The 26,556-nt window shown below is 31.9% G+C and overlaps 2 protein-coding genes across 2 annotated transcripts; one reads left to right on the top strand and one right to left on the bottom strand.

The window, feature by feature from the left end:
* The first annotated feature begins 2,423 nt into the window (after nucleotides 1–2,423).
* LOC123909293 (probable trehalose-phosphate phosphatase C) lies at nucleotides 2,424–20,105 on the top strand. The gene is made up of 11 exons (XM_045960113.1): nucleotides 2,424–2,550; nucleotides 14,594–14,648; nucleotides 14,782–14,961; nucleotides 15,581–15,721; nucleotides 15,967–16,038; nucleotides 16,120–16,248; nucleotides 18,379–18,432; nucleotides 19,094–19,195; nucleotides 19,272–19,349; nucleotides 19,454–19,594; nucleotides 19,737–20,105. Exons 2-11 carry the CDS (start codon nucleotides 14,613–14,615, stop codon nucleotides 19,905–19,907), a joined length of 1,104 nt encoding a protein of 367 aa, XP_045816069.1. The 5' UTR covers nucleotides 2,424–2,550; nucleotides 14,594–14,612; the 3' UTR covers nucleotides 19,908–20,105.
* LOC123909287 lies at nucleotides 20,086–24,968 on the bottom strand. The gene is made up of 9 exons (XM_045960104.1): nucleotides 24,716–24,968; nucleotides 24,523–24,615; nucleotides 24,257–24,439; nucleotides 24,044–24,149; nucleotides 23,750–23,932; nucleotides 21,336–23,182; nucleotides 21,093–21,231; nucleotides 20,807–20,990; nucleotides 20,086–20,353 (listed from the first exon to the last, which is right to left on the bottom strand). Exons 4-8 carry the CDS (start codon nucleotides 24,048–24,050, stop codon nucleotides 20,827–20,829), a joined length of 2,340 nt encoding a protein of 779 aa, XP_045816060.1. The 5' UTR covers nucleotides 24,051–24,149; nucleotides 24,257–24,439; nucleotides 24,523–24,615; nucleotides 24,716–24,968; the 3' UTR covers nucleotides 20,086–20,353; nucleotides 20,807–20,826.
* Nucleotides 24,969–26,556: the final 1,588 nt, after the last annotated feature.

The following is a 26,556-nucleotide window of genomic DNA, read 5'->3' on the forward strand; positions in this document are numbered from 1 at the left end:
TTCTTTAAAAAAAACAAATTAGAGTTCTTATTCATTTATCATTTATGTATTTGGGCATAAAAACTATTATGTTTAACTTTTTTATAAGGTATAAAAACTGAAATGGAAATAAATTCAAAATAAAAGTTCAAAGAATAAAATTGAATTTAACCAAATAAAATAATAATAATATATAAAAGGTATGTATTAAATTAAAAAAATTAAATTACTAAACACTAAGCATGGCAAATATTAATTTGATATAAATTTAATTTAAATTAAAAATTTCCTTTCATATCATTTTACATCTATTAACTAATTAAACCGTTAATTTTATCAAATATTTTAATTATTATTTCCGTTTGCTACAGTAAGTATCTCATTATTTAACATCATCTATGCATGACCTAGCCCGGTAGGGCTGTTTGGGTAAATGTTCAGTGTTAGTAAATTAAATGAAAGTGTTGACTCCATTCACTGAATCTGCTTTCTTCATCATTCAAACGACCTCTCTTACTCTCTTTTCTGACTCACATAAGATCAGGTTCATGCATCTGGTTCTTTTTAAATAAACCAAAGAAATGGTATTAGTGAAACCAAAGAAAAAACAAATCATAACCATGCCACAATTATTTTTTACTATATAAATGATATATATTAATTATAGAGTATAATGGCTCAATATAAATTTAAATTGTTAAATGTAAAGAGAATAAATTTGCTATTAAATTCACAACATCCATGTCAGTATAAAATTGTATAAGTCTACATATTTAACTATATTGAAGTGTCTGAAATATTCGTATATTCGGATCTATAACATTAATGACAAAAATATGCTTAGCATTTCATTTGTTAAAATGTGTTCCATACAAGTATATCAACCAAAATCTAAAAATTAGTTGATAATGTGATCGCCTTAACAAGTTTATGACAGCCTCATTTGTTTATCTCCACACAAACTTTACACTTGAATTTCTATAATAGTTGGGAAAATAGATTTACAATGTTTAATGATCACACCAAACTCTGTAAAGTTACATTTTGAGGAATGAAAATTATCAACCACTCTTTTCGAATCCAACTCGAATTTTGTTAGACCTAAGTTATAAGCAGATGAACCCAGTTAAACCTAATTAAACAATATAAGAAGTCCAAGTGTTTCGCCAATATGCACTTCACTCTTTGGAGAAAACCACTAAGTTTTAGCTAGAACATAAACACCTTGATCATTTCTAATACATATGCCAAATATTTTTCAAATTGTGATTTTCTTAGCTCTAGACTTGGACATAATCCCAAATTGGCTACATTGTATTTTGGACTCTCAACTTTCATAATATTTTTATTTAATTTTTTGAAATTTTTCTTAAAAAAATGGAAAAAAATATTTTAATAATTGCATATGTGGCAATACATGCTAACATGACATGTGAGTTACTGTCCACATCAGCGCATGAGTGTTGACTCAATCAAAATATGTGGGGGTCAATCTTTTGCAAAATGAGCTAAAGTTAGAGACCAAAAGTGCTATTATGAAAATTAGAGGGTTAAAAAACAATTTAGGCTCCAAAATTTGTGTGGAAGAGTATTTGCAACTCTAAATTTATTCTTAGAGCAGGGTGCAAATGGAGAATTGGAATCAACAATAATATTTCACTCTGGAATGCGAGTTGGCTCTTTGATGCTGCAACTTTTGTGTTTGTTAACATTAATGATCTGTCTCTCCATTGGTGATTTTTGTGTTTATGATATTATGAAGCATGGCATTAATGAATGAAATAATGATTTTATATGAGATCATGTATTCCCTCCATAAATACTGCATTTTCATTTCCAATTAGTATTAAATTAATTGTAGAAAAGATCAAAATACCTATGCAACTTTAAAAATTATATACAAACAAAGAAGTATTTTAAAATGTTAAATACTTAACTGTATTGTCATTTACTTAAATGTATGAAATATTCAACTGTTTTTTATATAATTTTTGTGTTGCAATTAACTAATTTTTTTTTTAGAATTATATTACAAACATAATATTAAAATTTCTAATGTTGATAGCACGGGTCAAACATCTAGTTGCGGGATAAAAATGACAATTTATACCACAAAAAAAAAAGTATATTTTTTGACTTTCACTATCAGTTTAATGTAATTTGGGGGTTATTAGTTATGTCATCAAGTGATTCCAGCCCTATCCTGATCATAGTTGCAGAAGATCGAACCGTTATTTTCTTACTAAATTCAGCGTCAATTATCATTAAATCAACTAAAAATTAGTATAATGTATATTTAATATTCAATTGCTTTTTTATAGGGGTTAATGGAATTTAACTCCCTTGCATGGTCCCACTATAATTGGCACTTGGCAATCACCCAAACCCCATATAATTCCCTAAACCCCTTCCCTTCCTTCTATAAATAACACCCCTCTTCTTCTCTTCCTTCTCCCCCTTCTCCTTTTCTCCTCTCTTCCATATCTCTACTTGCTCACATTTTCTCTCTAATTTTGCTTCTCATATTGGGAAAAGCAGCCACAACCAACTGCACCACTCCAATATATCTTTGTAAGCTCTCCCTTTCTCTCTTCTATATTATGCTTTTTTGTTTTATGCGTTTGTTTTTATATGTGTACCGTCCTTTCATTTTTGTTAGATTACAATGTCATTTTTGTTAGATTACAATATCTTTGTAAGTCACTAGGTTTGGTCCAGTGATGAGGGATTTTGATAGTACGTTATAGATTTTGGATTCGGTTTTCAGCTCATTGTAAACAAAAAAAAATATTATACAACAATGTCATTATTCTATTCCACATGTCCAATTTCTATGAATTTGGCTGTTTAATTTCCTTGCATGTCATTGATGTTTGGTATCCTTAACATTTAAGATAACATTGATAATATTTTTCTTGTGTCTATATTAGTTAAAAAATTATTAACATCAATATTTGTCGGTTTGAGATCATATTCTTCAAATTTTCTTTTTCCTTAATTCTTCCTCGTCGGTGTTCTTTTTTTTTTTTTTGTTCTTGGTTGATTTTGATTCCCTTTCAGTCACGTCTCTTGTGTTTCATAACTTCACCCTTTTGTGTGGTTAGTTTTTAATTAGTACTTTATCTGTCCTTAAATATAGATCTCTATTTCAAAAATATAAATTTCTATATATATTCTGTTTTTCATAATTAGAGACATGTTAGAAATATTTAGTTTTTTTTGTAAAAAATAAAAAGAAGAAAAGAAGTATCTAATAATTTAGAATGAGACTTATATTCCGTTCTTGTATTATTTAAAAAGTTAAAAAGAGATAATATTTTTTATAAAAAATTGTGTATTTGTTAATTTAAAAGGAGAAAAAAAATGCACATGTAAAATTAACTAATATCAACTATTATCTCCGTCTTTAATTATAAGACACTGTTTGAAAAAAAATGTACTATTTATTTATCTTGTTTTGACCGTATTTTTTAATAATATATAAATGTAAATATTAGTATATAAAATCTTGTTCAATTTGTTTTGATGAATATTTTTAAATTTTTATAATTTTTATTAATATAAAATTAAATATATTAGTGATCAAAATTGTGCATTGGCGTACTACAGTGATCAAACAATATCTTATAATTAGGGACGGTGGTAGTATATATTTTGCCACATTATGCTACTTTTTTTCAGTTTTATATGATATGATTGATTTGTATAAAATTATTTTACACAGTTAATATATCTCCGTTAAACTCATTAAAAAATATTTGAATTGTATTTTCAAATTTTTTTTTTAAAATTTTCTTAGTTTCTTTTTTTACACAAAATTTTCTTAGATTTATTAAAAATAATAATCATGGTTTTTTGTTTCATTTATTGGAAAAGAAGTTGTGACGAGAAAGCGGTGGGGAATTCGTTTTTTTGGTTTAGTTTCGCTGTTTCTCTATATTCGTTTTAGAGCGTGTATTAACTTCCGTTTCATTTCATGTGTGTCATGGACCGTACACGTGTGATTTACCTGGGCCCGTGGGCTATTATAATTGATTCGGACCAATTTGAAATAATCAAAGTCAAATTAAATAGAAGATCTTGATTAATCAATTTCCAAAAAATAATTAAAATATACTCTCTGTCCCAAAATAAGTGACTTTGTTGACCATATTTCAGTTTGTCGATACACAATTTTAATTATTAATATCTTAAATTATCTATTATTAAAAATTACTACCTTTGTCCCTAATTATAAGATTTTGTTTGACTACTGCACGTACATCAATGCACAATTTTAATTACTAAAAATATATTTTAGTACTTCTAATTACTCCCTCCGTCCCTAATTATAAGACTATGTTTGACTATTGCACATACGTCAATGCACAATTTTAATTACTAAAAATATATTAATAACTCAAATTTTACTTGGAATAGATTTTCATTTTATGTAACAAAATTTCAGAAGTGAGTAGTTAGACACATTCGTTGAGGTGTACTGTAAGATAGATTGATTGATTGAAAAGACATAAAACGGTTAAAGTCGGTGATATCATGCACTTTTCATCTTGTGAGATCAAATTATCATCGTACTTTTCTTTACTTTTTTTTTGTCTCCCTTTCTTATTCTACTTTTCCACCTGGAACGGCACAGATAAAGATAAGATAACCGATCTTCATAGCATACAAAACGGAGGTTGTTTTTGTCTAAGGAAATTCTACTTAGTAAACACCTTTAAAAAAACAAAAATTATTTTATTTTAGAAATTAAATTTTGAAATATCCTATTTTAGAGTCTTTAACCTATTGATATCATCGTAACTTTACAAAAATTATGTGGGTCACTGTGATTCTAGCATATTTATCATGATACCAAATATACACATAGTAGGATATTCATTTGAAATTGTGAGATTCCGCCGACCAATTTTATTATTTTTTGAAATGTTTCATCAACTTCTTTTTTAGTTCAACCACACTATCTCACTGTCCCGTTAACTTTGCATGCACTGTGTGCACATACTCTCACAACCGCACAATTTCAGTTAGCAAGGTTCTAAAAAACTAAATTTTAAAAATTTGAGATTTAATCTTTAATTTTTATTATGTTTAATTTTTTTTTTGTAAAATAAAATTATATATTATAATTATAATAATTATATATGAATAAAAGGTAGACGGACAACAAGCTGTGCCGCTAAACCTTTTTGGATAGCAAAACCCAATCTTTGAAAAACTACATTCATCGACCTAGGCGACACAACATTACTATGCATGACTTTTTGAACTCTGTTTAAAAGGTTTATAGCCTCTGGTGCTAGAAAGCCAAAAGTGTCAAATGCAAACGGTATAAAAACGTGTTGTTGCCTGCCCTACAGTAAAATTTTCAACCCCTAGTCCTACAAGTGGGGATACTCCAGTCAAATCCACACAAGCATGTTTCCCACCTACCTATCCAAACACCAGAACATCTGTTGAGCGAAGTGTCAATCTCCCTTCTTGTGGGTCGGTCAAAAAGTTCACATGTGCCTCTTTCTTCACAGAGATTCATGCACGCCTAAAAATATCAAAAAGCACATCTCTGACCAAGTCATGCCTGTATTTGAAGCCTGAGAGCTCCCTACAATGTGCTGCATGGTCCCTAAATGTGTTGAGGCACACTTTACGACAAACCGGACAAACTTCATCCTTAGAAAATAATGAAATCATGAGACGGTACCTAAGGATGGTACAATACTCAATCAGGGACATATGTTGGCTTAACCCATCAATGAGAATAGTGAGGAGAAAGTCTTGAGCATGTGCCGTTTTCAAACACCCAAAAAGAATGAAGAATTGTAGTTGATTAACAGATTAAATAATTTGAATTACAACAAAAATAGATCGATAATGAAATTATGAATGAGAAATAGTTCATTTGTTTTCTCTTTATTACTATTAGTACTTGCATGCATCCGTGTTGCTAGATTTTGTTCAGAACCTTATAAAATCTAATCGCTAGATTTTGTACTTTATACATAAATGGGCAGAAAAAGTACATTAGGAAATAGACATTCCATATACTTTGATAACTGCTGATTGCAAAGCACACAGAAATTGAATACTAGTATAGGAGATATATGCTCTTTTAATAAAAGAAATGATCTCATTTTATATGTTTACAAAATTTAGTACTAAAATACATAATTTCTATGTAAAATTTATAATATTATACTACTCCATAGCTAGGGGGAATCTTGCATCTTTTGTTCAGCAGCATCTCTTCACGTGAATGGTGACTATGATCTTTGCTTCTTTGAACGACACCTCCCCCATATGGTTTTTACAACACATAATAATTAATAACACGTCTAAAATTAGAAAAGTACAAGTCTTGTAAATATAATATTATGTTTTTTTATATATATTTTATAATATAGCCCTTAATAATTTAAAAGTATTAAATCATATACATATGAAATGAAAGTTGGTTATAAGTTAGTTGTGAGTGTCATAGAAAAATTTATTTATGTGATTTATTTTTATTTTTTTAAGTAAATGGGGAACAGAGCCTCACCATCTGCAACACCCTAAATAGATATAAAATAAAACAAGAACAAAAAGAGAAGGGGATATGAACCAAAACCTTCTCCAGCATGAAAAATGAAATAAAAGTGAAAAAAGAGAAAATAAAAAGCAAAAAACAAAGAGAAAAACAAAAGAATAAAGAAAGCTCAATCTGACATCATACCCCTAAAGCGAGTATTACGAACCTGGAAACCCTTCTGCAAATTCTTTTTCTTGGTCCTAGACTCCACATTCGTGAAAGGTTCTTCCGTATCAACTTCACGGTTTTTCAAAAAAATTGATTGTTGCCGCTCTCTCTTCCTCATCGGTATATATAAACCCTCTGTCCAATGCCACAACCATCATTTTCCTTCCAATAATGTTGTAAAATTGCCAAATCATGAGCAACATTGAGACTTATTTTCATCAATTGTTAGGTAAATATTCTAAAATTATTTCTGAATATAAGTTGATCTTATCAAGTTATTAAGTATATTTATTACTATTGTATAATTAGTACACTTTAGTATTACTATACTATAGTGTGAATATGAAATCTTACAATGCATATGAATATGAATTTTGATGATATTTGTCATTTCATCTATTAAAAAAATTTAATTGGTTTGTTATTTCATCTATTCCTGACATCTATTCTTGACGGTTTGATAAAAAATGAAGGAATAAAATTAAAATTGTGTTCAATCATACTATCAAGACTGTCTATACACTTTTGAACGGTCAAAATTATTTATTGCGTGAAGCAGTTACAGCAGACAATCCTGATCTTTTGTCGTACTAGGATGTCTAGTCCAAGCTTTTTGCATCAATGGTTTCGTTTACCGACACGTCAAATCTCTTTATCTTTCCAACTAAGAACAGAATTAACTATACAAGCTAACTTAGATACAATATTTTACTTTAATTGATACAGTAGAATTTTTCTTGTATCCATTATTCATACTTTCGGCTTCAAAAGTCAATTGTGTCCTTTTTAACTTGGCGTATCTTCAACTTCCTTTTTTCTTTTTTTAACCGATAAAAAAGTACAATGCATAATACTAGATTACACGTGTAATCTTGTTTTTATATTCTTCTTCATTGATCTGTTTCTGATTTTTCTATTTTCGTTTTCAATTAAGACTCTTCACGAGTTTTTGTGGTTGGTGTTAATTAACTGTAACATGTTCACCAACCTCTATCTGTCACTTTCTGAAGGCAAAAACAGAGTTCAGCCTATTTGTTTTTTGTGAGAAAACAGAACCACACCATGTTTTGTTCTTCATTCATTCTAGAATCCGTGGGTACAAAGTTATGGCTGATACAAAAATAAATAAATAAATACTACTACTGTAATTTAATATTCATAATGAGATTCATCATTTTGGAATCTTTTGGTGGAAAGGAAAATCAATTTGTAGCACATAACTTGCAGATTTTTTTAATGATAAATTTTTATTATGTTAATTGTTATATTAGTTTTTTACACTTTTCAAGGACTTGAATCATGAATCTCCAACTCTTTTTAACCATTGCCTCAACCAGTGGCGGATCCACCGCCAGGTCAGCTCGGACACTTGTCCAGACTCTAGTAATTTTTTTTATTATTTTAGGAATTAATTTAGGACAAAACTGATATTTTTAGAGTTGATTTATGATAGAACTAAAAATTTTATTTAAAACTGAGAGTTTCCTCGTACTTTATAAAATTTCTAACTTCGCCACTAAAGCTAGCTACTACTACTAACCCCGCTACAGATCCCTTGCATTTGATGATATTGCATGTCCTTTTCCTAGAGTTCACCTGAATACAAAAAAATTATCATCAATTATTGTGACTGTACTAATCTTATTATGAAATCCACTAGCATAGCAATTAGGTAGCGTATCAACTAACTGTTGTGTCATGTGTGACTGTTTGAAAAATTATTAGTAGAGTTTATTTAACTTTATGTGTTTGAGAGAATATTGGTAATATTAATTTAACTTATTTCTCATAGACTTGAATTAGTCAAGCAAAGAAAAAAAGAAAAACTGAATCAGTTAGAAAGAGGTTGGAGTAGTTAAGTTGGGACCCAAATTAAAAAGCTACGTTGTTAATTCATTCATGAAATAAAATATTAATGCCTCACTTTTCATTGTGATATGAGAAGATAGAAAAAATGAAAAGAAAGAAAATGATGTGAATCAATGATATACTATATGATAAATTAAAAAAAAAAAATTACTACAAGAAAAAATATACTTTGAGGTTATTGATGTAGACTTAAACTCATAATTAAATTAATTTTTTAGCTTATTTCACTCTCATCTGAGTCAGAATCGACTAATATCCTACCCAACTTTAGGAATGAAGTCTTTCTATGTGGAAATGGACAACTTTGTCAAATCTCTCTAATGCTTTAATAATTAATAACTAATACAATCTCTTTTATTTTTGTATTGTTTCTTTATGTACTTTTGTGTTTAAACCAAACAAAAGGAAAAATTTTCCATATGGAAAATGACACCTTCATGTTATTTAACTACTTTATTCTTCAAATAATTGGCCCACTGAAAACATTTGTTAGCTCCTGGTTTCTCCGAATTGATTGAGAGTGTCCAAACAACATTTTTGTATATTTTATAATGTTCTTCAATTTGTTTTATATGGTTTGAAAATGACTTCCTATTTCCTAGTACAGCCGACTTCTATCTTGTTATTTTATGTGCGTTTGATTCGTAAAACAGCAAAGATCGGACAGAATAGTACAAGATAAAATAAGATAATACAGGATATGACAAAACTGTACCGGAAAGATATAGGACGATAATATTTTTATATTCGCAAATAAAATGAGTGTTTTCGTATTTTTTATAGTTGTACTGTAGACGAAAAATTGTCCAGTGGTTTAGTGAGGGACAAAAAATCTTATTTTTGTCTGTCCCTTACTACCTAATTCATCTAGTCTCATAACCAATTTCAAATCAAACAGAGTACAACAAAAGTTGTCATGTCCAATCCCCTAATTTTTAGCAAATCAAACGCACTCTTAATTACTTAAATTGTATCTATTCTTTTTTTTCTTTTTTTTTTAAGTAAAAAATATGTAAGAAGTTTTTGTGAGCATAACTCAATTAGTTGAAATATAACACTTTATATGTAGAGTCAGAATTTGAATCCAAAATCTTTCACTTATTTACGGATATTTTTCTAGTCCTCAGGTTATTTTTTTAAAAAAAAAAAAATACGTAGGAAAAATAGTATAATTGCTTCATCATGTGATCCACTAATGTAATTGTCCACCAAAATGATGACAAATCATTTTTTTTTTTTTTGAGAAAAGGATGCTTATAGCATTTCATTCATAATTAAATGACTTATACATGTCGGTACATCAATGAAAACATGGGAGCGAGCTATAGATGGGGCTACCCTGGCTAAAGCATGAGCTACCTCATTCGCTTGTCTCCTATTAAACTCAACACGAGAGTTTTCGAAATATGACTTAAAACGACGAATACATTCATTCAACACATCCCCAAACTCAGTAATATTGGGCCCTCCCTTATGGAAATAGTCAACCACTGTTTTTGAATCAAGTGCAAAATCCACTCTTTGAAGTTGAAGGTCATGAACCCAATTGATGGCATGAAAGAGTCCCAATGCCTCACCTAAGTCCACGCTACATATTGGTGAAATCCACATAGTTTTGGCTAACACAAACCGACCTTCATCATCACGAATGCACATTCCCAAGCCCACGCGATTTTGTTGAGTCGAAAACGACGCGTCAATGTTGCACTTGTATCTACCAATTGTCGGTTTTTTCCAAACAGTCCCTACACGATCAACCCTGTTGTTATTGTTTGTGGCAAGCTCGTCGTTTGTTGTTGTTGTTGTTGATGCAGTCACGGTGGCAATTGTTTGCTGCATGTGCTTGTTGTTATTATTAGCATGCTTCCAGTCCTCAATTAAATGAAAGGCACGGTCCAGAATTTGAGCACATGTTTCTACTGTATTTTGCCATAACCTCATGTTCCTATGTTTCCACAAACTCCACAATATACCAGCCATGTGAGCAGCATCTTGCTCATTTAACTGTTGTAATAGCAGAAAAATTGCATCAACGACATGATTTGATTCGTTCACAGCGCTTTCGACTTTATCCCATAGCCCAGCGGCCCGCCAAACTTCGGTAGATAAAGGGCAAGTAAACAAGATATGTTCTGTATCCTCATAATTATTGTCGCACACAACACAATTCGGTGGACAATGTACTCCTTTATCTCGCAGCCGGGCCCGAGTTGGAAAGCAACCACGGCATATTCGCCACACTAGATTTTTAACCTTCGGAGGGACTTTGAGTCGCCATATACCTGACCAATAACCGGGCCTTTTAAGATGAGAATTATCGATTAGCTCATCGACACATAAGCGATACGCGCTTTTAACCGAATAATTCCCCTTCTTTTCAGCCTTCCATACCAATCTGTCTGTATTGACCTGCTGCACCAGCGGCGTTTTAACAATTTTCTCGACAGTCTGTTGATCAAATAAAGAGCTAATAACATCATGATTCCATTCTTTTGTTGTGTCATCAATGAGATGCTCCAACATTACATCTTTAAGGAAAGATAGATTAATGTCAGATGTTGAAATACATGCTCCATCAGTGAGCCAAGGTTCGTCAAGTACATGTATATTTGCCCCTGATCCAATACACCAGCGAGACCCGGCACGGACAAGAAATTTTGCTTTTGATATACTCCTCCACACAAAACTTGGATTATGACCAATAGATGATGACAGAAAATTGCTATTAGGAAAATACCTTGCCTTGAATAAACGGGAGACGAGACTATCCGGCTGTGATTGGATTTTCCACCCTTGTTTTCCAAGCATTGCTAAGTTGAAAGCAGTGAGGTCTTTAAACCCCATACCTCCACTATTTTTATGTACCGAGAGTTTCTCCCATGACATCCAATGAATACCTTTGTGGTTAGATCCACTGTGACCCCACCAAAAGGAATTCATCATTTTTTCAATCGCATCAATAAGTGAGTCAGGGATTAAAAATATGCTCATGACATAAGATGGAATAGCTTGTAGTACCGATTTTATTAACACTTCTCGCCCTGCTTTGGAAAGACACTTGCTACTCCATGAATTAATTTTTCGCCATATTCGATCTTTAATGAAATTGAACGTGGCTTTCTTGCTTCTTCCAACCATTGAAGGTAACCCAAGGTATTTACCGGTGCCTAAAACAGTTTGTACACCCAAGATGTTTGCAATAGCGTGATTGACTGGTTGTGAAACATTCCTGCTATAAAAAATCTCTGACTTCGGGAGGCTAATGGTTTGTCCTGATGCTGCTTCATAAGTTTCCAGAATATTTTCATGATTTGTGCTTCATGCTCCACCGCCCTGAAGAACAAGAAACAATCATCTGCAAATAACAAGTGAGAAATTATGGGTGCATTTCTGCAAATTTTGTTGCCATGAATCTCTCCTCTATCTTCTGCTTGTTTAATAAGAGCTGAGAGCCCTTCAGCACATATAATAAAGAGGTACGGTGATAAAGGGTCTCCCTGCCGTAACCCACGTCCCGGGATAATAGGACCAACTGTATCTTCATTAACAATAACAGAATAATCTACTGTCTCAACACACATCATAACCCATCGGACCCATTGTTGACAAAATCCCATCTTGATCATCACCTCCTTGAGATAGTCCCAATCAATGCGGTCATAAGCTTTACTTATATCAAGCTTAAGCGCAACATTACCCATTTTGCCTCTGGTTTTAGACTTCATAAAATGCACTAACTCAATAGCCACCATTGCATTATCTAAGATGGACCTCCCGGGAACAAAAGCGGACTGGTTATTTGAGATGCACTTGTCAAGAACACCTTTCAGCCGGTTAGCAAGGACTTTGGACACCATTTTATAAAGGACATTGCAAAGGGCGATCGGTCTCCAATCTTTCATGCACTTCTGAACTTCACCTTTCGGGATGAGGGCAATATTTGTCATGTTAAGCATAGCAGGTAGTTGTCCCGTATTGAGCCAAGAACAGCATTCATGGAAAATATCATTACTGCATAAATTCCAAAAATGTTGGTAGAATCCTGGATTAAAGCCGTCGGGACCGGGACATTTATCAGATTGCATAGAAAACAGAGCTTCTTTAAACTCCTCTTTGGTAAAAGGGGCTGTGAGTTGCTCATTGTCAGATTCAAGGATAGTAGTAGAAATAACGCTAATCACCGGGTCTCGAACACTATTTTGTTTATGAAATAATTCGTTAAAATAGTCCTTCGCCACCAGACACATGCCAGGATTATCAGTAATTCTCAACCCATTTGCATCTTCTAAAAAAGATATACGATTTACCTTCTTCCGAGAAGTGGCTGAAGCGTGAAAAAACCGAGTATTAAGATCACCATCCTTGTACCAGTGTGTTTTAGCACGTTGTCTCCAAAACATATCATCTTGAACAAGTAAATGTGTCATGCGTTTTTGTAAGGCACCCACATAATTAGCATTATTCTCTCCTCCTTGTTCACGAACTTGTAACAATTTCTTCCGACATTCCTCTATTTCTTTTTTAAGGTTATGACAATGGTTTCTACTCCAAAGGGACAATTCTTCCGCGCACGCTTCAAGTCTTGGCATAATCAGCTTATCCGAATAATTATTCCAGCACCGATGTACAACTTCATCAAGCTCAGATTCAAGACGCCAAGCATTTTCAAATTTGAACTTATGATGGGGTCTACCAAGTCGTACAATAGGATCACGATCCAGCAGAATCGGATAGTGGTCAGAAGCAGGCGCAACCAAATTCTCTAACTTAGCATTAGGAAACATATGAAACCAATCTTCATTAGCTAAGGCTCGGTCCAGCCTTTCCTCTACAGCGCGTGGAGTTCCTAGGCTCTTGAACCAAGTAAAAGGGTACCCTTCCATATGAACATCTGAAAGTCCTGCATCCAACACGGCTTGCCTGAAACCATTAATTAACCAATTTGGCCTCTCATTTCGTCCCTTTTTTTCATCAACCGATAAGATATCATTGAAATCTCCAATGATGCACCATGGGAGTTGTGAATTTTGAGATAATCTTCTAAGAAAGTTCCAAGAATCTCGCCGCCGACTTCCGCCTGGATAACCATAGAAACCAGTGAGTCTCCAGCTACCTCTGTGTGTATCAGTAATCTCAATGTCGATGTGATTTGATGAAAAATTGGTAATATTACAATGCAAAGAGGACCTCCATAGCAAAGCTAGGCCTCCTCCACGACCTTCTCTATCAACAGTAAAACAATTTTCAAAACCAAGCAAATAACGTAACTCTTCAATTTTATTTTGGTGGACTAATGTCTCACATAAGAAGATAATATCCGGCTTATAATACCGAAGCAGGAACTTAAATTTTGGAACTGCACTCAGGTTTCCCAGGCCTCGGCAGTTCCAGCTAATAATACTCATTTCGCCCGGCAGGCATTAAAAAGGCTCCATTAAAAAAAAAATACGTAGGACAAATCATGCCTATTGCTTCAATTGCATATATACCGTGAAAACTGATTAATTCAACTTGGAAAATTGATAATGACATATTTTGTCATCATAGATTAATGTAAGTTTATTAATTGATTTTCGTGTTTTTTTTTCTTCTTTTTTTTTTCTCTCAAACTAAATACACCAAGTTTCTCACATCCTCTAAATCTTTATAAAAATCCCCTCGAATTTTAGAATTCGAAGTGTGTTTATAGTGTCCGGATTCTAAAGTCAACATGTGAGAACAATTTGACAACTTGTTATGTGTAGTCACGGACTCATGGCCCACAGCTAGTTGTGGGTCACATGTTTTTTTCCTTATTGGGCTGCTTAATTGTTATTTTTGCTTTAAGCCCATAACTGGTGAATATTTTGTCATTTATCATGTTATTATATAAAATAAAATAAAAATAATTATTGTTTTTTTAGGCATGGTTTGTGTATTAAATAATAGGCTATTAATTATAATTAAAAAAATTTATGTTATTTATTTCTTCCATTTGATTAATAGTTGATCACATTTTTGCATGAGCAGGTGATAGGAATCACTAAACATGAAACATATGATTTTTCTACTTGTCACTTTCAAGGTAAATCAAGAAGTACTAGTACATGTTTTTCATATATTTTTCAAGCTGTTATTTCTATAACTCTATTGAATATTGACACAAACGTTACATTTAAGTTGATTTATTTTCATGGAAAATGTTTTTTTTCCTATAGATTATAAAGAAGAAGCTGAATAAGCTAAGAGAGAGTATGGGGTTTCAAACAACACATAACTCTAAGCGGGTAACACAGCCCAATTTGAAGGGAAAGGAGGATTTGCTCAGCAATGCTCAGGAACACTCTTTAATTCCAAGGACACTAAATTTCATTCCCTCCAGCTATGATTCTTGGCTGGTAAGCAAAAACCATGTAATAAACCAAAATATATTTGTTATATGGTCATATTATTTGTACTTTCAAAATAGTAATTATTTTCTTATATGGTCATATATTTGTTATATGATAATGTCAATATTATTAAAATGTACATTTTTATCAGAGTTCAAACTAGAAATTTCGTAGTTGCAAGTATATGTTTCAGATGATGTATTGTCACTTCATCTATAAATTAACCACCAACAACATAAGTTGTGTTTTAAGACGCGCCACACGCGTACATGCATGTAACAAAGGTAGTAGAAAATATAAATAAATTGTAACAAAAATAAATAAATAAATAAATAAATAAATTAAATGACTCCAATTTCCAAGGGATGGGAACTCTGATAATTCAGAATTCGGTCGCGAGAGAAGTAAAATCTAATAAAAAATTATTCCCATCAGAAATCAAACTAACACTAATTCTTCCGAATATTTCATTAACTGCTTGAGCTCACTTTCTTTGTTATCATACTTATATTTAAATCCCACTAGAAGTTGATTATGACGTGCATGCCTATATTGAAGATGCGTATAATTATTTATTAATCATATATGCTTATGATATGTGATCTTTGTTGGCATGCATGACTAGGTAAAGCACCCCTCTGCATTGAACTCATTTGATAGATTGATGAAAGCTGCCATTGGGAAGAAGATAGTTGTATTTTTAGATTATGATGGTACCTTATCACCCATTGTAAATGATCCTGATCGTGCTTTCATGTCCAATGAGGTAAAATTAAGTACTAAAATTAATTTTCCATAATTAACTCACCATTCATATATTTATTAACTATTGAATTTGAACTAGTATATAGTATATACTCTTGATTTTGAATACACAACACTCATGCATCTGTACAAATGCGTGTGTTTATTTTTTATTTTTAATACTCTTCCTATTAAAAAATTAGTGTCTACATCTAACTTTTAATTAAGTGCATGTGGTGTTTAATTTAATAGTAATATAAATGGCAGATGCGTGCGGCAGTATGTGAAGTTGCTACTTATTTTCCAACAGCAATAATTAGTGGAAGAAGCAGAGAGAAGGTGAGTTGTTAAAAAGTTTCCTCAATTTTTTATTTGTTTTCTAAATAAAATACAATATCTTATTATAGCTTTTTTGTTTAGGTAAAAGATTTTGTGAAATTAAATAATTTATATTATGCTGGGAGTCATGGTATGGACATAATGGCACCATCAGGGCCGATTAAATCTTCTGATGGCAACCAATGTGACAACACTACTCTTGACACAAATGTGAGTAATTAAATTAAATTATTTTTGGGCCGTCTCATTTTGTTGAAATTAATTATATTTGGATTATTTTTTATTTTATATATATATATATATATATATATATATATATATATATAGGGGGCTGCTAATTTAGACCCAATTGGGTCTAAATTAGCAAGGTGCACCTTTTGAGTTGGACAAAAATACCCTTTCTTTTTTTTTTTAAAAAACAAAAAAAAACATATTGGCGCTGATCCAGTGTCGCGCGCCTACCGCAGGACCACCGTTACAGACCGTTGATTTCCATCAGACGGCCAAGAGATGATCTCATCATGGCTGTCGGATCAATCAGACAGTCCAGATCATCCATCTCCATGATAAGCAAGCTCGTGCACCACACTAGATCTGCGCCTGGAGAGAGAAAATTTCATTTTAAAAAAGCAGGACACGTGTCAACTGCTGGGTGGTTGGCGTGTTTTTTTTTCCATTTAATACTTTAAACTCAATTATTTCGTTTTAAATTAATTTTTTATTTTTTTATTTTTATACCAAAATTCATAATTTTTTTTTGTCTACAAATAGAGACTTGGTTCGTTTGATTTGGACACAAAAAAAAAAACTCAATTTTTCACTACCTTTAATTATCTTTATATAATACTGTGAAACCATTTAGCTGGTAGAATGGTTTCACAGTATAACTCTCTGAAACCATTTTACTGGTAGAATGGTTTCAGTGAGTAATTTCTTAATTGTTTGCTTCTGAAACCATTCTGAAACCATTTAGCTGGTACAATGGTTTCAGAGCGTTGTACTTTGAAACCATTTCACTGATAGAATGGTTTCAGGGGAGTTGATTTTTAATTGTTTGCTTCTGAAACCATTTTACTGCTAGAATGGTTTCACAGTATAACTCTCTGAAACCATTCTTCCAGCTAAATGGTTTCAGAAGCAAACAATAGTTTTTAATTACCGTTTTATCTCATTTAATTAACGAAAAATAGTTTCAGGTCTCAAAAAATTTCATAAAATATACCAAAAGTTCCAGAATATTATCTAATATTTTATTAGAAACAAATAAAAAAACAATTGGTTTCAGAGTACAAATCTATGAAATTATTATTATTATTTGTTAAATGGTTTTAAATAATCAGCGGAATTTGTGAAAATAATTTCATGACTTGAACTAGGGAGAGTGAGGTACATAAGAGGGTTCTAAATAATTCATAGTACTTTACATAAAATTTTGGAAATTCTTTATGGAATTATAATATTTTTAATTACCTTTTTACTCATTTAATTAACTAAAAATAGTTTCGGGTCTCCAAAAATTTCATACAATATACCAAAATTTCCAGAATATTATCTACTATTTTATTATGAAAACATAAAAAAAAAATAGAGCCTCCCTGAGGCCGCACGCGCCCCCACGCTCCGCCGGTGAGAGTGGGCGTGGGCGACGCGCACTGTTCATCGTCCCTCCCACCCGTTTTATGCAGAAACGGGTCGTGCGACCCGGTTTTTGACCCGGTTCGATCTCCCTCAATACTCAACGAAACTCGACGTTCCTTATATGGATTTTGATCGTTTTTCAATTTTACAAAGGTTTCCGGTATTAGTTTTTGAAATCGGCGTTCGATTCGCACGTAAAATGAGATCGAAATTTGGAAGAAATTTAAAAAATGTAATAGTTGTTCTATTGTTTCAAAAAAAAAAAAGGGTATTTTTATGATGCAAATTACATACATGCCCCAGTTGCTCTATTGTTTCAAAAAAAAAAAAAATGGGTATTTTTGTCCAACTCAAAAGGTGCACCTTGCTAACTTAGACCTAACTAGGGTCTAAGTTAGAAAACCCCATATATATATATATATATATATATATATATATATATATATATATATATATATATATATATATATATATATATATATATATATTTGAATTATTAGCTCAGTGGTAAAAGTTAAATTTTATAAACTAGAGGTATTGAGTTAGAATTTTCTTAGAAACGGTTGTAAAATGGTTTTTATATTATTTTAATTAATAAAAAAAATTGTTGTAATATATTAATCACTAATAAAGATACTTATAAAATTACTATGTCAATTGACATTATTTAAGCTTACTTGAATTATTAATGTTAAATTTTAGGGCAATGAAGTTCCCTTTCAACCTGCCAAGAAGTTTTTGCCTGCAATTCAAGAGGTCAGCAAGTTACATGGGATCAAGATGTTAATATATTTATGTTTTTCATTTCTTGAACTTAATTGGTTCAATAAAGTTGAAATATGTATTAAAATCACAGGTGCTGCTCATTATAAATTTTTGGGAGAGTTGATGAATGTTAACGATCACAGGATTCAAATTTCAATCCCTACTGCTCACATTATTTTAACTTTTTAAGAATCTTGATAGTATTTCAGGGTATTAGGAAATTGAAATCTTTTCTTACAAATATTAAAAAATTAGTAATTTTAAAATTTATTTTAAAAAAAAATCTACTTTTGACTTCTTAACTATTACGTGTAAACAAAACTCATTGTTTCCGTCGTCAACATTTACACGCATAGTCATACGTATTATTACATACTTTCTTTGTGAACATTCTCATACCCTAAAGTTTTGTCGGATATAGTATAATACTCAACATGCATAATTTTTTATATTTAATTATTTTTTCACGAGTACCAAATAATTCTCTAAAATTTTATGAACATATTATTGTAAGATAAATATTTAATTTTGCATAAATAGATAGCATCCAATGCATATTACCACAATACTAAATGTTATGCAAACTATGGTGTTCAACATTAGTACACCTCAATACAATGAAAATTAAGTGTTTAACTATTTGTGCAAACAGATACTAAGAAGATTAGAGAATGTAATAAAGGACATAGAAGGTGCAAAAATAGAAGACAATGGATTCTGCATCTCAGTTCATTTTAGGCAGGTTCATGAAAAGGTAACATTTAATTTCCAATATTTTTTTAATCATTTATTTGAGTAAGAAATGTTTATTCTAAAAGTTTTAAATCCAGGATTATAACATTTTGGAAGAGAAAGTGAAGTCTGTGATTGGAAAAAATCCACTGTTCTGCTTGACTGAGGGTAAAAAGGTATACCAGATCATATGCATTCATTTTTAATTCTACCTGTTTACGAAATTAATAATCAATCCTATATGATTCGTCGTTCGCGCTGAATAATTTTTATTGCATAGGTTTTGGAAATAAGGCCATCGATCGAATGGAACAAAGGAAATGCTGTAGAATATTTTCTAGACACATTAGGGTTAAGCAGTTCCAGCAATCTCCTTCCTGTGTATATTGGTGACGATAAAACTGATGAAGACGCTTTTAAGGTATATACGATTACCTTAGTTCTTTCCTTCTCCCGCGTCATGTATGTTACCATCACTCAATATACTATGAAGGATCCATATAACAGAAACACATATATACGATACCAAGTTAATAGTTATGGTTTTCTGCAAATCTCTGCAGGTTATGCAAAAAAGAGGGCAAGGTTATCCTATTATAGTGTCTTCGACTCCAAGAGAAACAAATGCTTTGTACTCTTTGCGCGACCCTTCAGAAGTACTAATCTTCTTGTCAAGGCTAGCAAAATGGAGGAAGACATGTTCTTACTCAAGAAGGTCTCTAAGTATTATATAGATCATCAAATTTGATATAGAATATATAGATCATCATCAAAGTAAGAGTTTTAGCAGTATGCATAGGTACTTCCCACAATGGTTTTGGAGAAGTGGGTAGGATACTTGTTAATTAATTTCCTTCGAGTATAAGTTGGTTTGTAAAATATAAAATAACCTTGTATATATATGCTTCCATCTTGTAAAAAAAGGTTATAATATAGAATAACTTCTCATATGAAGCAGTATTTTAATATCAATGAAGCAAAGTTTAAAGGCTATGGAAGCAGAAGTTTTACATGATGATAACATTCATGACATTAGAGTATTTGATAATAAAACTGATAAATAAGAGTCTGCAAAGGTATTACAAATTGTTCCCAAAAACCACCTAGAGAACCTCGGGGAGGTGAATTGAAGATAAAACACGAGTCCCTCTTCACGCGATGCAAAAAACGGATCAAACACCTGCAAAAAATGGATCAAACATTAGTAGGGGAAGCATGGACAAATAAGGAAAATATTTCTGGCTTGTATTTAAAATTCATAAAGAATAATAAATCAGCAAATATGCAGATCAATAGGGTGTCAATATTGTAGAACACTGTTCAATTCAATGCAACAAAACATCATAAATGATGATACAAAATGCCTGATAAGATGGTAAGATAAAATCATCAATATCAATGTCATTAACTCATGATAAACGATAAATCTGTCACATACTACATTTTCATGAACCAAACCATTAACTGCTGAAAACTATACACTACACACATGGTATATTACTTTTATTCTGCTTTATAAGTTTTAGTTGAGTATAATATTCAACCGTTTTCTATGTAGTACAGGCTGTGAAAGGAAAATGAGCACTATAGTAGGGGAAAAATAGAAAGAAAATGAAATAAAACAAAGCATTACCGGATAAAATTGGATTACGATCAGGGCCGATGTGGAGAATCATCTTTGGAATCCTTATCCAAATTATCAAGTTCATTAACGGCAGTACTTGACCCTTCGCTATCACCTTCATCTGGTGCTTCTTTCTTAACAGCACTACTTGACCCTTCGTCTTCACCTTGTAGCGGCGCTTCGTCCTTGCCTTCTAAGAGAACCAAGCACAGGTAAAGCCACTTATTATAATCACTGGTTATATATATATTTTAATGATATCATCATAATAAGTTAAAGTGAAACAGTTCGATACCAGATATCTCATTTCGCCTGTAATCATTCTGGCCACGCCTGGAAGACCTTCTCCTCGAATTGAAATTCGAATCCTCTTGTCTCTCAGATATGTTATTTGCATTTTGATGTTCATTGTCAAATTCTTCGACGTAATGTCTCTGCATAAAATTTAAACATTAAAAGCATATCTACGCTTAATTGAACCAGCAAAAACAACAGTAAATAAAACATTTTCAGTTGAAAGGGTGAAATAAGTATTAACCTGATGGTAAGTAAGTGGGTTTGGCATGAAAGTTCCAGTGCCACTAGATCCAGGAAGCCAAAAAGAAACACCTTGGTTTATGCCCTCAATATGCGAGTCAGGAGCAAATGTTGGTGGCATGCCAGGAACTACGACAGGCACACGGTTGACAGAACTTGAAGGTCTCGTGTTCCAATAATATGGTGCTTGAAAATCCATTGGCAGTTCAACAGTGGGGGGAAAATACACAGGCTCCTCTGAGTGTCCATTCACACAATGATGTCCATATTTAAGGTTCACCCAATAGCTTTCAAAATCACCATACAGAATATCAAAACATTGGTTCAATAAATAATTTGAAGCTTCATCATGACTGATATCGTCGAATTTGAATGGAAATTGTAACACAGAGGAACCGGATGCACATGGTGATTGAAGTGCATGAACATTTAAAGCAACAGATTCAGAAGTGGTGCTCTCATGCCTGACATTGTCCGTGCTCACAGTTGACTGACCATGGACATTTTCAGGTTGAGTAGTCTCCGGAGGCAAGGATGAAAGGTTGATCTCTGAGGTTGAGTCCGAAGCTGGTGTGTATATACAGCTTTCTGCTGGGTTCATTACAGCAGGTGGATCAACACTGTCTTTTCCCTCATTTATTGACCTTTTGACGGTTGGAAACAGTGGTTTCAGTTCCGGAAATTGAGCTTGTTGCACCTGAAACGGTGCATGAGCATTTAAAGCAACAGATTCAGAAGTGGTGCTCTCATCCCCGACAATGTCCGTGCTCACAGTTGACTGATCATGGGCATTTTCAGGTTGAGTAGTCTCCGAAGGCAAGGACGAAAGGTTGGTCTCTGAGGTTGAGTCCGAAACTGGTTTGTATTTACAGCTTTCTGCTGGGTTCATTACATTACCATGTTTGATTACTACAGAAGGTGAATCAACACTGTCTTTTCCCACATTTATTGACCTTTTGACAGTTGGAGACGGTGGTTTCAGTTCCGGAAATTGGACTTTATCTAGAGAGTATGACTTTTTTTGTTGCGACGGTGGTGGTGAAAAAGATGCATGGCTTTTTTTCATTCCCAATAGTGCATCCAAGTAATTGAGGTTCTTGCAATTTTCGGCAGTACTCACAAAATGATGCTCTTCCTCTTGCTGCCCCATTGCCTCATTGCTGTTTGACTTTGCACCTTTTACTGCTTCCAGATAACTCCTGCTACTTTCAGTCATATTCCCAACACCACCGTGTTCTTCCTTATCAACAGAATGATCCATCAGTGCATGGAGAGTCCTGCTACTTTCTGTAATAGTTGCGCAATCAGGCTCTTCCTTATGCAGTCCCATATTTGAAGGATTTGTTGATTTAAATGCATCTTCACTTCTCAAATCACAAGAAGTCGGCCCAAAACTTAGATTGTCTAGAACTTCAGATCTTGAACTGGATCCCATCTTACTATCAGACATTGAAGAAGAAAAATGGACCAGTTCACTTTCTGTTTCTGATACAAAAACATTGCAATGCTGATCTTGAGCCTCACTATATATAGGAGCAGATTCCGGACTTGAGGTTTGAGTTTGAGAAACAACACGTGCATCAGAGCTTTGGTTTGATTCTTTTAATTGATTATCAGGCTCTTGGCAATCAGGCTCATCCTCAGATTCTTGACATGGTAACTTTCCAACTTTTCTTATATAAAGATTATAAATGCTTACATGAATCCAATAACCATTACCATGTCTATCCCATGTGTTTTTGAAAAAGAAATCAAATTCAGCGATTAGATACTCATCCGTGCAGTTCAGCAATCTCACCATCCTCTCAGCACCAAGCCTAAATGCACTCCTTATCCTATAGAAGCTAGCTGTAGAGAAGATTATAACCAGGCAACCAGATAAATTACTCGGAGATACTTTAACCAAACAATCAGATATTTAGATAGAAAAAGAAACACAAGTAATAGGAAAAATAAGCTATCTTCTTGAGCAAATACCAAAATTAAAAACAGGACTAAATAGTAATAAAAGTTGAAGAGTGCAATTAAACTACTTCAAATATACCATAGGTAGAGCACAAGAGAAAGGCCACAGAACTAATCTATCAGCTAGCTTGTATAGATTATTATTCTTGAAATCATACCTAACTACATGTCTAAAGTTTGAAGAGTGCAATAAAACTACTTCGTATAGATTATTATTCTTGAAATCATATCTAACTACATGTCTAAATTTTGAACAGTGCAATAAAACTACTTCGTATAGATTATTATTCTTGAAATCATATCTTACTACATGTCTAAAATGGCATCTAAAGTTTGCAATTGTTTAGATCCACAGAGATACTATTCAGCATATATAATCTAAAGTTATGTGTACGTAGAGAGTTTGTTTATGAAAATAATTGTTTCAGCCAAGGTTTTAAAATGAAATACCTTTACTGATGCTACGCCCCAGGTTGTTGTCTACACGCAAAGGATCTATAATGTTGATATGTTTGGAAATAAATTGATTTCCCTGGTTGCGCGGCATATTGCCATAATAGAACATACAAGCATTAAGAAACCACTGTGTGAGCAGTAAGTCTTGACTTTGGCAATCTTTTCTTGGAGACTCGGCTATCATCATGATTTTGATTTCAACGGAAAAAAAATAAACGCTATCAGCATAATGAAGATATATCATGTTATTCAAGAGATATGATCAATACAACAAATTTTATCACACACCTGTCATATCAGCAGGAAGTGAGCTTAGAGGCACTGGTCCACTCAAGCTAATGCAATAGTTTTTCCAGTCAAATTTACTATAGAACTCCAAAAATCGAAAAAGTACCTAAGATACGACAACAATAAGATCAAAATAACATAAAATTTTATCTTCGTATTCGTCATAAACCATGTTAATATTAATATATACACCAAAACAATCAAATTTGTCACCTCAAGTGGTCCAGCAAATCCATTTCCATAAAGATTAAAGATGTACAAGACTAAAACTTTCAGCGCATAGGTCGAAAATAGTCCACTGTTAGAACCGAGGATGCGGCTCTCATAGTAACACCAGGCTTTTACCAAAATAATACTTTGCTTGAATATATGATTCTTTCCTATCAAATTATCAACCTGAAACACCAAATTATTTATTAGAGATCTTGCAAAAGAGTAACCATGTTTAACAATCACAAGTTTACATAATAATATATTACCTCCTCAAAAAAACAAAGTGAACTTAAACCACTCAATCGATTGAAAGATATGTCAATTACAAAATTTTCAATCAAGCATTTTATGATCTTCACCTGACATTGAACAACAAAAATCATAGGGTTTTGCACTAATATTAGAAATTAGAAATCATTAACAATATTGAAATCAATGTATGAAATTGAAAACACATACCTCTGCTTGGATAAATTGAACCTCTTTAACCCTAAATTCAGCAAACTCATTGTTGATTTCATTTTGTAATTTTTGTTGAATCTTAGAAATGAAAATTTCAGGCAAAGTTTGATTGATGCCAAAAACAGTAAGATCAATATCACCATCAGGTAAGTAAGTCTTCAAAGGTACTGATCCAAATTGGAATACCTGTTGCAATAATTAAGATAAGATATAACCTGAACCATACCTAAAAAAATAACCTGTTGCAACAAAGATTATTCTGAATAACCTGAACCATACCTAAAAAAACCTAAAAAAAAAAAGAATAACCTGAACCAAGTACTAATTACTAAATACGATATTTTTAGAAATTTCAAGGTATGCATGTTAATATAAAATATTGAAAGAATTAAGTTTAATTGTTGTGCCTCTTAAAGAATTTTTTTTTTTTTGATCAACACCTCTTAAAGATTTTTTATACATTCAATAATGTGTTGCCACATCATTTAATAAATGTGACGTATCATGTATTTTTAATTATCATACATGATGTGTCGGTATATTATTGGACTCATGTGTAAAATAACTTTACACTGACGGTGTATATAAATTAAATTCAAAGAATTATTTTTTAAATGAATTATTTTCGTTATGTTTTGAAGATTTTTACTTCTGTAGTCCACTTCTTCTTTTTTCGCCATTTTTATAAAAGATGAGAAAGATAATTGACGTATAATAAAAAATTAAAAGATTTTAAAATATTTTTCAACGGCCGATATATTTTTATTATATTTAATTATCATTCTAAATTAATCAAATAAATTGCGTACAAATCAGTCTGTATCATATGAGTATCAACTGGTGGTACTGGCAAGGACGGATTCAATGGGTGGCAAGGGTGGGCTTTGGCCCCTCCCTCCCATCCCTAATGTTGTATATACTATATATTTAAAATTGTTATTTTATACATAATTATTAATAATAGATTATAATTTATATGTATAATCATAGTGTAAATTAATTCTGATAAATAAATCAATGTAAAATAGTTTTATATCGGTATTATTTGATCCCTATTTATATAAATTACAATTAAATTTTATATAATATTTATTAAAAAAAATGGTCAGCCCCCCGTTTGGTTAGTTTCTGGATTCTTCCCTAGGTACTGGTACAAATATTGTATGTAAAATTTTTATTTTTATTTTTTACAAAATGTAAAAATATATTATATGTTGAAACTTTATAAAAACTTTTGCATATGACCACATTTGATAGGTAAAGTATGTAAAGTAATAAATAAAAAAAGGTAAATTGTGTAATTAGATATATTTTTCCAAACCATTCAAAGGTTACCTTATTTAGATGATCTTACATAAAGGTGACTTCATTCAATTACGACTAGTATTAAAAAATTTGTTTGACTAAAATCTTTTTTTTGGGTTACATTGTTTGACTAAAATCTTTGTTGTAAGAAAAACTAAGATAAAATATTATATGCTCAAAATATAAACATCAATGAAAAGAACAAGATTTAAATCTATCACCAAAAAAAAAAAGAACAAGATTTAAATCCACGATATATTATGTTATGGACTCATGAGTAAATAGCTGGTATCATAATTAACGGTACCAATGTATTCCACGTAGTCTAGTTTTATTATAAGAAAAAAAATTATTTTTTAAGTTTATTAAATTATTGATGTATTTAATCTATAATATAAATTAGATACATTCGAACTTAAAAAACACACTTTTTTTATAATAAGAATGGAGTAATCCAATATATACTGTAAATAAAAAAATAACAAAAAAAGAGAATGGAGTAATAAAAACTAACAAATAGTTGAAGTAGAGTT

The sequence above is a fragment of the Trifolium pratense genome, linkage group LG2, assembly GCF_020283565.1.
Source record: "Trifolium pratense cultivar HEN17-A07 linkage group LG2, ARS_RC_1.1, whole genome shotgun sequence".
In the NCBI taxonomy this organism is placed as follows: Eukaryota; Viridiplantae; Streptophyta; class Magnoliopsida; order Fabales; family Fabaceae; genus Trifolium; species Trifolium pratense.